This window comes from Microtus ochrogaster, chromosome 18 (assembly GCF_000317375.1).
Source record: "Microtus ochrogaster isolate Prairie Vole_2 chromosome 18, MicOch1.0, whole genome shotgun sequence".
Lineage (NCBI taxonomy): Eukaryota > Metazoa > Chordata > Mammalia > Rodentia > Cricetidae > Microtus > Microtus ochrogaster.
The window spans coordinates 31848697-31862920 of record NC_022020.1 but is presented as its reverse complement, the minus strand read 5'-3'; the positions used below and the strand labels follow the sequence as shown (position 1 = coordinate 31862920).

Sequence of the window (14224 nt, the reverse complement as noted above, 5' to 3'; positions counted from 1 at the left end):
GCCACCACCACCCGGCAGGTCTGTACTCCATTTTTATTGGGTTGGGTTATTTGTTCTTTTGATGATCAATATTTTGAGTTCTTTCTATATTTTGGAGATCAGACCTCCTTCTGATTTGGGGTTGGTGAGAATATTTTTCCATTCTGTAGGTTGCCGTTGTGCCTTCTTGACCATGTCCTTTGTTTTACAGGAGCTTTTCAGTTTTAGGAGTCCCATTTATTAATTTTTTCTCTTAGTATCTGCATTGCTGGGGTTATATCTAGGAAGTGGGCTCCTGTGTCAATGCATTCAAGTGGACTTCTCACTTTCTCTTCTATGAGGTTCAGTGTGGCTGGCTTTATGTTGAGGTCTTTGATTCATTTGGACTTGAGTTTCCAATACTCAAATTCTAATCAGCCACTCAGTCTCTGCAGACACAGATTCCTTTTGGAAGTTTTTATCAACAGCTAAATAACAGTTTCTTATCAGGAGTTGTCATTCTCAATATGAATCTGTATGACAGGGCCCCCCTATTTGTTTTAAATGACCTGTTCCTGAACATGTCCCCACTCTCCATTTGAACAGACTACAGCCTGTTCAAAAACCATATCTTTGCATCATCTTTTATCTTCTCAGAAACTACCCTGGTTCCTAGTTATAGATGATAGTGTGCCTGACATATATTCATCACTCTAGAGAATTTGGTTTTGAACTTTGTGATCCATCATCCATATGTTGTGAAAATGTGGTTTTATCTTTTTTCTTGGTTTTTTTATACATGTAAAAGAAGTATAAAAATTAGCAAAACAAATATACTCAAATTCATATTATTTGATAAATCCTGTTTTATGTGCTAGCATCCTATATGTGTGTGTATGCATAGCTAACACATACAGATACATATTTATATACACAATGCATAATACTTATAGGGCTTTGTTTATTAAAAGACCAATAACTGATAGGTTTGTTACTGAGTTCAGTGATAATCATGCCCAAATACCTTAACAACTATAAACTATTGTGGAAATCTTGAGTCTTACTTCACTTTCTTATAGCAACATCCGGAGAAGAAAATTATCCCTCAACTATGAGAAAGCTTAGTTCTAGGCACAGTAGCAGAGGCTTGTAACCCAGACTACCTGAGAGATGAGGATGGAGGATTACAAGTATGAGGCTAGCCTAGGGAACAAGGCAGATGCAATTTCAAAAAAATAATGAAAATAAAAAATTCAAATTGAAAGAAATGAGGGGAAATGAGACAGTGTAATAGTGTGATCTTGTTAACATTCCCATAAGTCTATATAACTCCTGCTTTTTTTTTTCTCTTTTTCAAGAAGCTTTATGGAACTCGATGAGGACCCTGGACAGCCATCTTCAAAGTGACCTCCTAAGGTGATTTTAACTAATGCTTTACAGGCAAAATAATAGCATTTTAGACACAGAAAATAGGGGTTTGGATTATTATATTCATCGATTTTTAGGGACTCATGAATAATTACAACCAGAATGGTAGGGTTTTGTTGTTGTTGTTCCTTCTTTGTACTAATTGTAGTTTGTTTCTAAAATTACACTGAAGTGTCTATATTGTTGTTTTGTTTGTCATCTGAGAGGCTCTTAAGGGAGGAATCCAAGTGTAGCATGAAACAGTGAGCAATGGGAAGGAGGAGGTCTGGTCCCTGCCACAGTTCTCCTTAGAACCTGCCATTAGATTCCCATCTCCTCTACAAATACATGACATAATCAGGTTATAAAGAGAAAGCATTTATTTTGACTCCTGATTTTCAAGGTTTCTTTCGCTAATGCACTGGTGTCATTGCTTTGGGCCAATCGTGAGGTAGTAAGTACATCATATCAAGGGCCTGTGAACCCCTCACCTCATGGTCAAGAAGAGAAAGAGGAGCAAACCAGAGTCCCATAATGACCTTCCCATCACACACTCAAGGCTAAAGTCTTTCCACAACCCCTAATAGCACTGAGCTAGGGAATCAAGACTTTCACACCTAGGCCTTTTGGGAGGGGGATTATTCAACATCCAAACTCTAGCTTGCTTTGTACAAATCCACCTGTGAAATAAGAGGGTGGTGCACACTTAGAAAATAAACATCTAAGGACTCATGTAATTATGCAGTAAGTCAGTCATAGGAAGAGTGGAATTTGCTGCACTTAATCCATAGAGAAAGCACTAGAAATTTCCCTGTCACCCATACAGACATCTAGCTTACCTGCAAACCATATGGTTTGAATTCCAGAACACCCACTCTTCCCTTACTCAATTATCTCCTGAGAACTAAGGTTGAAATAGAAAAACAAACATCATACAGACGGAAAAGCAGTATCAGTTCCTGAGTTGAAATGAGTTACTGCTCCATTTTAAGTGCTGGATGGATACCTAATTTATAGTTTCTGTAGAAGACAAACATCATTATCTTAAGTCTCACAAGTGATGAAACAAAAACATGGAAACAGTTGTGGATATGGTCATATCATGGGAGCAGGAAAAAACTGGAACTGAGTCCCGTGCCAGGATATGTGTCCTATATCTGAGCCGTTTATCACTGCTGGAGAGCAGAGGACGGCATATGAGGAAGCAGCTGGAGTCATGATTCAACCATGACGCTTGCTAAAACAAAACTCCTCCCTCTTGGTTAGTTGATTTGCTTTCTGTACACCTCCAGCAATCATGGCCTTTCTCAACTTCTGTTGTTATCGAGGCTGGGAAAGTTTCTTTACTCTACTGGCTCTGTTTCTTAACTTAGGTGTGGCCAATGTGAGCTCAGAAAGTCACTATTAGATTACCCTAGAGCATAGCCTACTCTTTCATGAGCTTTGAAGGATGGAAATAAGGCTTGGGGATTGTAATCAAGATCTGCCCAACGCACATAATCCTGATTCTTGCTCAAAGCCAGATAGACATCTAAAACCACTCACTTGTGTGTTCATGTTTCCATCTTCTCCTCAGGGAAGAGCTTTCCTTCTGTTTTAAGCACCCTAATACTTTGTCTTCATCCAGGCTGCTACTGTACACCTGTAATCATTTATGCCCATATCCCAAATCCTGGCAGGGCCAACCGGGGATTCAGATGAGGCATTATGGAGAAAGAAAAGATCAGTTGACATCATGATGGTACAAGTTCAACCTGTACTGAGGACACCTGTTGTCTGTGCCTCAGTGGACCAGTGACTCCACCTCCTTAAGCCTCATTTCTCTGCTTTTGAATTTGAAACACTAGAGGAATATAAAGATTCCAGAATGTAATGGAAGGATTCCCTTTTTTTGGTTCCCCCCAAAAAAAATATCTTGAAAAGATAGATTTCTGAATAAACTCTAGCTGCCTTAATGATCCATAGAAAATGGTTCAATGTGGAAGTGTAAAAGAATTTTGATATGGAGTATCTCTTTAAATGACCACGACATAATCACTATGAATAGCCCTTAATGGGTAATTGAAGTTTTGTTTCTACGGTTAATGTCTTATCTAATCAAAATTAAGTCATCACTTTACAATTAAGTGATTCACAGTAACGTCTGTTTCTCTATTTCAGAAAATGTGACCAAAATATATTTATAGATTAGTGGGGCTGGAGAGATAGCTCAGCAGTTTGAGTATTTACTGCTTTTCCAAGTTCTTGTTTGCTTCCCAGCTCCCATGTGGGTCCTCTTATAAGTGCCTGACTTTCCCTCCAGGGCAGCCAAGAACTCTACCCTCCCTGAACACATGCATGCACACACAGAGAGAAAAAACACTTGCATATTAATAAGTAAAAAGATAATTTTTAAAGACATATAATTAATGATAATTGATAGAGGATCAATATGTGCCCTGTGTTTATTTTAGTCGTGTATTTGGTACCATGTTTATAGCACTCGTCGCCTTTTTGACACACTCCCTTAATGAGTAGTACTCCATTCTAATTATGTGTTAAACTTTGTGCATGCTGCCATTGGGAAGGTCATCATCTGAACTATCACTGAGCTCAGTGTACCCTGAGAATGTGCAGGTAAATGATAGGTACCTATGGTAGGGCTAGGGTAATGTCTTGGGAAAAGGCAACAAGGAACCCAAGGAGGAGGCGTGAGCATGATGAAGGCTTTACAAAGAAAGTGAGCTGGGCTAAGTCAATATCAGGGGATGAAAAGAGAGCAGTACAGAGATCAGAAAATGATGATGCTCCAGCAAGTGAACACCTCGTTAATCTGAGTCACCCTCATCCTCAGCTACCCTACACTGATGTGACTCCCACTAGGCATAGGGTTTCCAAAAAAAAAAAAAAATTAACTGCTATTTCCCTGAATTACTTGAAGCCACTTGGATTCAATTTGTTCCTTTTTATTTCTTAATTCATTTGATATATTTGACTCTAAACTGCCTTTTCTCCAAAAAAAAAAAAATTAGATAAACCTCATTAGGTAACTAAGATCTTCAGAAGAAGCAGTGAATGAGAATGTCCTTTACTAATTTTTATTTCTATGAAGATTACTTTTGTTAAGAATACACACACACACACACACACACACACACACACACACACACACACACAGTCTTGTGTTTAGATTTACGATGTCGTACCTAAAAATAAGTAAATTAAATGGAAAGTTCTGCTGCAACAGATGATCAGAATTAAAGTTGGGCACACTCTGCCACTTTTCAGGTCAGCTTGCTCTCCACCAATGATAAGATAAAATGCATGTGACTGCTGTGTCTTTTGCATCTGCCAAATACCACGCCACAGTGACAGTGATGTCTCTCTTCGTCCTTGACTTTGTTCTGCATGCATTCCATCATTTGGTGCTAAGCCATTGCTTATATATCTAGAGATTTTGGGTGTGTGTTTCTGTAATTTTGTTTCACTACTTTCTCAAACCTGTTTGACAGCTGAATTTACTATAAATCCCCTCTTGCTTTCAAGTGCAGAAGCATTAAAATTTTAAAGAAAAGGTAGAAAGTATTCACTTTGTTGCTAAGTTAGAATATTAATTGTTGGTCTCTGTAAACTTGTGTTTTAAAGGGCACACCCATCTGGCAGCTGGACAAAACAAGGACAGCCAGATCCTGAACATCTAGTTCTGTTTTACAAACTCGTCCAGAACCTGAGATATCAAGGCAGCTCCCAGCAAGTCACCAGGAATGAATCCCCAGTTTTAGAAAAATATAATCCAATCCAGCTCTTTGACATTGCATTTCTGTCTCTACAAAGTCAGAAAAAGGACCCTCTTAGAGTTCTAGCATTACATACTTGACTTTATGGAGATTTTTGTTGTTCCGGACAAGTTTCCCTGCCATATTTAACTTTGTAATGAAGCAAAAAATGAGATGATACATTGCTTATACATATGTACATAAGCAAATTCAAGGCTTCTTTGTATATACAATACACATATAGGGTAACAGATTCTAAAAGACGAAGTAACACATTTAAAATTTAAAAGCCAGTATGTAGTAGAAAAGGGACTTAATTCTTGCTTCAAAAATAAAGTTTTTAGGGCTGGAGAGATGGCTCAGAGGTTAAGAGCACCCACCGACTGCTCTTCCAGAGGTCCTGAGTTCAATTCCCAGCAACCACATGGTGGCTCACAACCATCTGTAATGAGATCTGGTGCCCTCTTCTGGCGTGCGGGCATACGTGGAGGCTGAACACCTGTGTACATAATAAATAAATAAATCTTTAAAAAAAATAAAGTTTTTAATTTCTAAAGATATATGAAGTTTCAATATTTTACACATTTTTTTTTTAAAAAAAAGTTTTTCTTTCAAAATATCTAAGTCCCAAGTCCTTTGTTAGTAAACTCAAAACTGATCTACTGATGTTCCTCTTTTCATTCAAATGTCTGTTTCTCTTCCACGGCCATTATTCTTCTGCTAGAATGTCAGGCATTGAGGAGGGAAGAGTTCCTGAACCAATGAGTGTGGCCTCTTTACAGTTCACAGAGTTCACTTCAGTGCACAGAGCTGAGTCCTCAACAGCCATAGCAGCCAACTCGACAGGCACTTTCTCCCAGAACCATCTACTAAGTCAAGAGGACACGATTGAAGTCGTGGAGCAAGGTGACCGTGGCCACACTGGAGTCTAGAACACACATTCATTCTGTTTCCACTCTTTAGGTCAACATATTTGCCCGGGTCCTTCTCAAGCAAAGCTCCTATTTCCAATCCCACCCTGAATGCAGTCATTGTATTTTCGATGATAGCTATTACTTGACAATCTTGCTGTTTTTATTTATCTGTGATAGATTTGCATACAGCACAAAGAACCTTTAATGATATTGATGGATAAACCATGGACTGAATATTGAACCAGTGGAAAATAAAAATGAACGTTGTATTTTACAGTGAATTGAGATAGCCCATTCTTTGCATCTTTTAGAGAATGGCATCAGTTTCAAATATCACACCCATCCTAAGTTATCAAAATATCTATTAAACTCAGCATTTGACAATTAGAATGCTTCTGTGAATCAATTGTGTTCCCCAAATCTCTTTTCAGGGTGTTTGTTTGTTTGTTTTGTTTTGGTGGGGACACATTATTTGTAGTACTGTGGATTGAACCCAGAGTCTTTCATAAGCTATGTAAATGTTCTTCCACTGTGTGTGTGTGTGTGTGTGTGTGTGTGTGTGTGTTTGAAACAGAGAGAGAGAGGAGAGACAGAAACAGAGAGACAGAGGGGAAAGCGGGGGAGGAGAGAGAGAGTGAGGAGAGGTCATAAAGCAAGGAGAACAAGAACAAGAGAGCAAGAGCTCACATGCACCTGTGTGGGCACCAGGAGCTGCTCATTGCAAGGAGACCAGAGGAGACTATACACCAGTATTCTATATTTCTATCAGTCTCTGCTTTGTCTCTTTGAGACAGGGTGTCTCCTGGACCCTGGAACTTGAGTGTTTTGGCTGCATGACAACCAACAAACCAATGCGAGTCTTTTGTCTCTCCCTACAATGCTGGGGTTGGAAGGCCTGGGCAAGGCCATTCCCAACATGCCACTTGGGTGCTGGGATCCAAACTCACTTTCTGACTGTTGTACACCAAACACTCTTAGCCACTGAGTTGTGTCCTTAGCCCCTTTTAGACTTTAATTCACTAATTTGTATCTGTGTGATAATTTTACTACAACAAATCAATATAATACCCATGTAAACAACTCACTTCTGTCATGCATTTTGAACGGACTCTCTCTGGATGGTACTGGAAATAGGAACAGGTACAACCACGAGATCACAAAAGAAGCACACTATTCATATGAAAAAAAGTTTTCGGGTATTGTTGGAGAGTAAGGAAAAGATAGCAGCAGAGGTTGAGAAGAGAAAATGTTCTGCAAAGAACAGACAATTTCCAGAGTTCTTGGACTGTAACTGCTTAGCCCTACTGCAAACCCAGTGTTGACATTGTTCCTGTTCCTATTTCCAGTACCACCTGAGAGAGTCCATTCAAAATGCATGACAGAAGTGTCTTGCTTACATGGGTATTATATTGATTCGTTCTACTAGCATAGCACTTACTGGCATCTTGTGCCTAGTTGGCTTATATGGGTCCTAGGCTACCTTGGGAAATCCCAATCCATTGTTAGCCTACCTCCAGATACAGATAAAATGAGAGGGAAGTCATATATCTGGCGTTTCCTGTTGTTAATATAGTTTTCTTAGTGACATGGGTGAAGAATGCATTAACATGAACAAAAAATATTAGAAACAAACTTGAGAACAATTCATCTTCTGTAACTACTTCAAATAAAATGTTTGGTAGCATATCTAAAGTATGTATCATTCAGAGTTTTATCATGTTACCCCTTCACTCATAAATTGTCATGCTCCATGGGCACTGGCGGATGCTATATTCTGTTCATTTTGAACTTCCCCAAAGTGGGAAACCAATCACAATCCGTCATTCCTCAATGCAACATTCTGTTTTGAAAGAAGTGTTCAAAAGGGGAAAACAGTGGTTCTCTTATAACCTGTTACAACTGAATTTTGAAAACACAAGTCATCGTGGATATTTTAAAAGAAGTAATACTTGGGTTGAAGAGGGAAAAAGAAAGAATGTGGCAGGATGCTGGAATGGGACAAAAATCCCAAAGAGAGTGAAGAAGAGGCATTTGAAGTAGAGTGAGGGGCATTTGTAGTAGCACTGCTGTGCTCTGCCCACAGGGGAAAGCCAAAACAGCTGGAAGAATAAATCCATAGAAGTCATGGAGAAAAATAATCTTTCAGGATCTCACAGGCTGTCCCAAAAATTTGCTTCTCAAACCCTGAATCAAAGTGCTTAAGCATTAAAATGAATGTGAACACTGTTTCACATTTTAAGCCTCCACTTAGTTGATGTAGAGAAGAGAGGACAATGGAAAGCCTGCTCAGGAGCACTTGGAAGAGATAAACAGACCAGGGCAAAATGGTGTCAGTGTGAAAGAAGTGATGCCACGGAACTCAAGAAGATAGGAGGTGACTCCATGGAGCCAGATGGGATCTGGCAGGGAGAGCGAAGTACTGATAATGACTCCTACATGGCTGGCTAATGCCTCAGTATGCATGGCGTTACCATTCGAGGAGGTGGAGGACACTGGACATAATAAAACTGTTCAAAGGTTTTCTGGGCTGTTAGAGGAAAAAGAGACTGTGATTCTGATACCCAGAACTTGGTTTCTACCCTTCTATTCATACAGCCTCTGTTCATGTTCCCTGCATCTGGTCAAATCACTTCAGACACACAGATGTGGCTTCATTTCTTTGAAGAGGCAAGTTCTCTGTATGATGAGGATAGTCACTCCTCTGGTAGCTTTCCAGTGTATGAGTTGGTAAGATGGCACACAGTAAGATCTCTAGATGAGTAGGCCATTACCACAGCCCAGGAGGCCAGCTACTAGGACTGCATTCTGGGTAGTAAAAGGATGCCTTCAGAGTAGTTGGGACTTAGAAAAAAGTTCTTCTTTACCTGAGGGCTAGACATTTCTCAGGGCAAATAAGGAAATACACACTTTCTGATAGTAACTTAAGAAAAAAGGAAGAAGCAGATGCTTTCCTGATGACAACCTTCTCTTTTACTTCATCTTGAATAATCTCTTTCTCTTGACAATCTCTCTACAGTTACATCTTTTCACTTGCAGCTACATAAACTTGTCTTTACATACATACATCTCTCTTCTATACAGTTGATGGAGGAAGGTCATTGGTTAAGTAATAAAGAAACTGCTTGGCCTCATAGGTTAAAACATAGGTGGGAGGAGTAAACAGAGCAGAATGCTGGGAGGAAGAGGAAGTGAGCTCAGAGACGCCATGCTCCTCTCTCCCGGGCAGGCACACACAGTGAAGCTCCGACCCAGGATGGACGTAGGCTAGAATCTTCCCCGTAAGCGCACCTAGCGGTGCTACACAGATGATTAGAAATGGGCTAAATTAATATGTGAGAATTAGCCTAGAAGAGGCTAGATAGAAATGGGCCAAGCAGTGTTTAAATGAATACAGTTTGTGTGTTGTTATTTCGGGGCATGAGCTAGCCAGACAGCTGGGGTGCTGGGGATGCAGCCCCGCCGCTCATATTACAACATACAGTCACTCATCTCTATACATAGTTACATTTATTTTCGCACAGTTACATTCTCCACATATTCTCCACATAGCTGCATACCTTCACACTTCTTCTTTACATTAACACATTTCTCTCTACATAATTACATTCTCCACACACATATTTTTTCCTCACATATACATCATATATATATATATATATGTATATATATATATATTCTATATAGCTACATCTCCTCACACTTCCTATATCTCTCATATTTCTCTCTCTGGACATTCAACTACATCTCCCTTTCAGCACACACATGCACAGAGAGACACACAGACACATTTCTCATGTTTCTCTTCCTCTATAGCACAAATACAAGTCACGTTTTCAGGGTCACACAGCACTGGGATGTGGTTGATAGACTCACTGACACTCCACTGGTTAAAACAATTTTCCCTTTCCCCACATATATCAATTACAAGTCAATTCTTGGTTAGGAGTAATACTCTGTGTCTACTTCATATTCTCTATGTAGGGATTTCTTCTGGTTTGAACGTTTGTAGGGTTTGGGCTTGCTGCCACAGTCTTTGTGAGTTTCTAGGTGTGTCAGACCTATGTTTTGAGAGATAGAAGTTTAAATGACAGATTATTGAGTTAAACCTTAGAAGGGACATCTCTTGGAGTTAGTTGTCAGGCAAGTAACTAAATCTCTTCTCAAAAAAGAGATAAAGACCAATGATAGATTTCAAAGTTGAAAACAAGGAGAGTCTGTGGCACACTAAGACTCCATACAAAGTGAGAGGAGGAGACTCAAGTTTAGAATTCTGGGGAAATTTTTGGGAAAATCAGAAAATAAGAACAGAAAATAAGGAAAATAAATTTCTTTAAGAAAATGGAAATAAATGATCAAATAGAAGTAAAATAGATGAAAACAAATAGTGAGCAAAACTTTAAGTGTAATAGAAGTATGTCAGGTAATAATTACCTTGAAAAAAATAATTACCTTGAAGTATAAAGAAATATGTTATATTGATTTATAACTATATGATACATGTACTTCTTACTGAGGAACTATGTAATATATCCATTCCAAAGTATGTCAATAGTGATCAGTCCTGACTGTCTTTGAACAGTAAAAAGAATAATTGAAAATGATATGCACTACCTTCAGGTGGAAGTTTTTAAAAAATAAACATACTTTAAAATTTTTATATATGTGTAGTGTATTTACATCTCCCCCTTCTCCTCCCTCCAACCTTTCCCATCCCTACTCCCTCTCAAATTCTTGGTCTTTTTCCTCAATTAGAAGTTTTAATCATCCCATAGTTTTTCCAGTTCTTCTTTCCCTGGGACTATTGTGGTCTCAAATGCTGAAGAAAGAATTCAGCTAATGTGTGATAGACTAGTGTCAATACTTGGCCATATACTGTGAGTCAAGGACATATGATTTGAAGCTGCTCATTACTGCAACTAGCAATCTAATCTGTTCTCACAGATGTGGACAGGTGAGAAAATGAAACAGGAAACGCCACCAGGTGCAACTGCAAATAACCCTGACTCCGTGATTTTCCTACTTTACAATAGTACAGAGGCCTTCCACAGAAATGGCATTTCAAACTATGAACTTGGGAGACCAACATTAAGAATAAGATTTTCTCTGATCATCCTGGGCAATGGTATCAAGCCACAGCTTCTAGACAGCTACATGGTGGAAAAGGTACACACTGGCATTCTACACTGTCCTGTGAGGCCAAGCTACAGTGTTCAGTAGGCTGGGAGTATTTGGTGTTCTTTTTTTATTTTACAATGGATTTATTATGACATAAACCCATACTGAGTCAAGAACTAATCTGTCCTTTTTTTTTAAAAAGGAAATAAAGAAAGATAGTCAGGAAATCAAGATATCTTATTATTATTATTGTATTAGTCAAAATCCAACTAGAAAATAGAAGTTAGTCTTAAGTGCTTCGACTATATAAAACATAATCCAAAAAGTTGATTAAGATGTTAGAATTGACTGAAGGAATGACAGAAGAGCTTAAAATCTTGTATTAGGAAGAAAAGCTAAAAACTGACAAGACGAAAAGTCACAATCTGCAATCAAATAATCAGAGTCCGACTGGAGTCTCCTGGAAAAACTGGGATTCATTGCAGTCCTGACCCCTAACACCTAGAACCTTGGATGTGGTGCTCTCACTTCCAGAGACTTCCACTAATGAAAAGCAAAGGGAGCCACACCAGACAGTAGGTTTCTCTTTCTTCAACTCCTGTCAACTGTCCAAAGCCCACTTACCTGTGAACCACAGAAACTAGATCTATGACAATCAACATTCTATTTGCCTTCTTCCTTAAAAGAAACCAGAGTAGAGGAAGGACAAAGAAACATGTCTGACAGCAAATGGGTCTAAGAACTGTGATAGGCCCAAGAACGCAGAAGACAGTAATACCCGCCATAGGAACAGACTTGATTTTTCATGAAGGTCTATTAACATGAAAGGTTTATGTGTCTGGGACTGGAGGAGACACATAAAAATGATACTGATGAGATTGGACCTGTGAGCAAAGGCAAATCATTAATAGCCCAGTGTGTCACAACAGAAGTTTGACATCTATTCTGCAGGTCTTTATAACATGAGCAAAAATTCTGTCTTAGAAAGGGAAGTTCAATGTTGTTGTGAATGCTAGATTTAACAGAAGAAATAGATAAGCTATAAATACTTTGCATGAGAATTATGTAGTAAAGGCTTGACCTGATGGAAGGCACATAAAGCTAATGGATGGTCTAAATGTAGCTAGAGACTTAATAGAATTGACATCATGGGATTATAATGACATCAGCGTGGTCTTAGTCTCATCGAACATTACTTAATTTTTTTTCATTTTTAAGTGCAACTTTTTAATGAGAGACTAAGAAGATGATGAATCTAGAGATATGAATAGATAACGAATAGTAGGGAATCGAGATGTTTAACATATAGATAAGAAAAAGTAATGAGTATATTCTTTATATGATAGACTATCTGTCCCATAACAGAGTCTCTAGAGACTGTGACCCAAGAGGAAAACTGTCTAGTTAGGTTCCAGAATGAACACAGGTGGAGTCACCGATCTTTTCATTGCTTTATTCATTCTCTTCTAGACTCACTACACTTTAGGACATTCACTCTGCAATGGTAGAATGAGATTCAGCCAGCTGGGATGTGCACATCCTTCTCTGTCCGCTCCCGTCTTTACACCAGGTGTGATAGGGCCTCCTGGAAAACAGAAGCACAAAGATAAAGAAGCCAGGCCTAGTTTACATATAAGTAGAAAGTTTAAAAATATTCACTTTTACTCTCCTATTTGACAACATTTTGCTGATGTTGAAGTAAAGACTCAGTATGCCTTATCAAGGGTCCCAAAGCTGTGCAATTAGGTAAAGTCGTGACTTGTTCTGTTCAAATGTTCTTTCTATAAATGCATATATTTTGCTTTCTGAAGTCTCTGGAATATGCATATTTCATGAATATAATCAATGAAATAAAAATAATGTACTTATAAGTAATGAGAGAACATTCATGTAGCTCAGGTTTCTCCCATGGAACAAATGCCTCCCCCATCCAAGTTGTGTCATTACCAGAAGCTTCTTCACAGACTCTGAAGCCTCGGGTCCCAGTTCATCCACACACTTCTTCAGCCCTTGCACCAGATGTTCTACAGAAATGCCCAGGGTTTTCAGAAGCATTTTCAAAGGGTCAAATAAGGGAATAAGGTTGTCAATGGGAGCAGGAAGAGGGACACTGTTGATGAGGAAGGCCGTGGCTGCAGAGCAAAGAAGAACAGAATGAAAGATGGTACACACATCCCTGTCCGACACCGCATCACCTTCCTCTCTGTCCATCACAGGGCCTAGCCTACATCCATTCAGTTGTCTTTCCCATAAATATGTATGCCTTTTGGGCTTTGATTATGGCAGCCCATCTTCCTAGAATGTTCCCCAGAAAACATAGTCTTTTATTTCCTGCTGTGGCCTGGTTTCTTTTCAAACATTACCCCTAGAGAGAAGCCTGTAGTAACCACTAAATGTGAATGCCATCTTCTCTTAATCTTTTCTCATATTTTTCTTATTATTGCCTCCCTTATTATGTTTGTGTTATTTTACCAGCTTCATCCTCTCATTGGAAAGAAGGTATATATGTCTGTTGCTGTGCCACATGTTCAGAACTGACTGCGGCATGAGGTAAGAGGAAGTCCTGACAACAAATTCAGTAGGAACTAATGGGTGATTGAGTAAGAAGATGCTTTGTATGTAGGCTTGCCACAGCCCCAGCCTTTAGGCCAATGGAGAGGTGCCATAAAGCTTTTCCATTCAAGGCTAAGAATGGATGGACTAGATCACAGCCCATGAAATCAATTCAATTCGTTACATCATACTTGCCACCAGCTAGAGAAGTTCTGAGACTAAGAAGACAAAAGGCACTTAGACACAAGATCAATACATCATTGAGATGTCAAACACACACACACACACACACACACACACACACACACACACACACAACACAACACACTTAGTCTAGCCATCTATCCAGAGAGGGAGACCAGAGTGCATGGGTATGATTAATAGGTAGATGACAGGGTTGTACTGTATAAGTTCACTAAAGTAAGATTTTTTTTAAGCCTTCAATGCCATATCCATTATTATGGAAAACCGGACTTGCTGAACATAGCGGACAATGAGGACTACAGAGAACTCAAGAACAAG

The 14224-nt window shown here is 39.1% G+C and overlaps 2 protein-coding genes across 3 annotated transcripts in view; one reads left to right on the top strand and one right to left on the bottom strand.

The window, feature by feature from the left end:
• C18H5orf46 (chromosome 18 C5orf46 homolog) overlaps nt 1–6400 on the top strand; it is a 15956-nt gene extending 9556 nt beyond the window's left edge. The window contains exons 3-4 of one of the 2 annotated variants that reach the window (XM_026783613.1): nt 1317–1374; nt 5845–6400. In XM_026783613.1, the coding sequence (XP_026639414.1) occupies nt 1317–1365 (49 nt within the window). In that variant the 3' untranslated portion in view covers nt 1366–1374; nt 5845–6400. Of the gene's footprint in view, nt 1–1316; nt 1375–4989; nt 5487–5844 lie in introns of those variants that run through there. The other variant, XM_005356054.3, reaches the window with a different exon arrangement.
• Nucleotides 6401–12710: 6310 nt separating this feature from the next.
• Nucleotides 12711–14224, bottom strand: part of Scgb3a2 (secretoglobin family 3A member 2) — a 3255-nt gene continuing 1741 nt past the window's right edge. The window contains exons 2-3 of the mRNA XM_005356053.1: nt 13097–13281; nt 12711–12734 (exon numbers count right to left, since the gene is read on the bottom strand). Coding sequence (XP_005356110.1) covers nt 12711–12734; nt 13097–13281 — 209 coding nt within the window. The remainder of the gene's footprint in view (nt 12735–13096; nt 13282–14224) is intronic.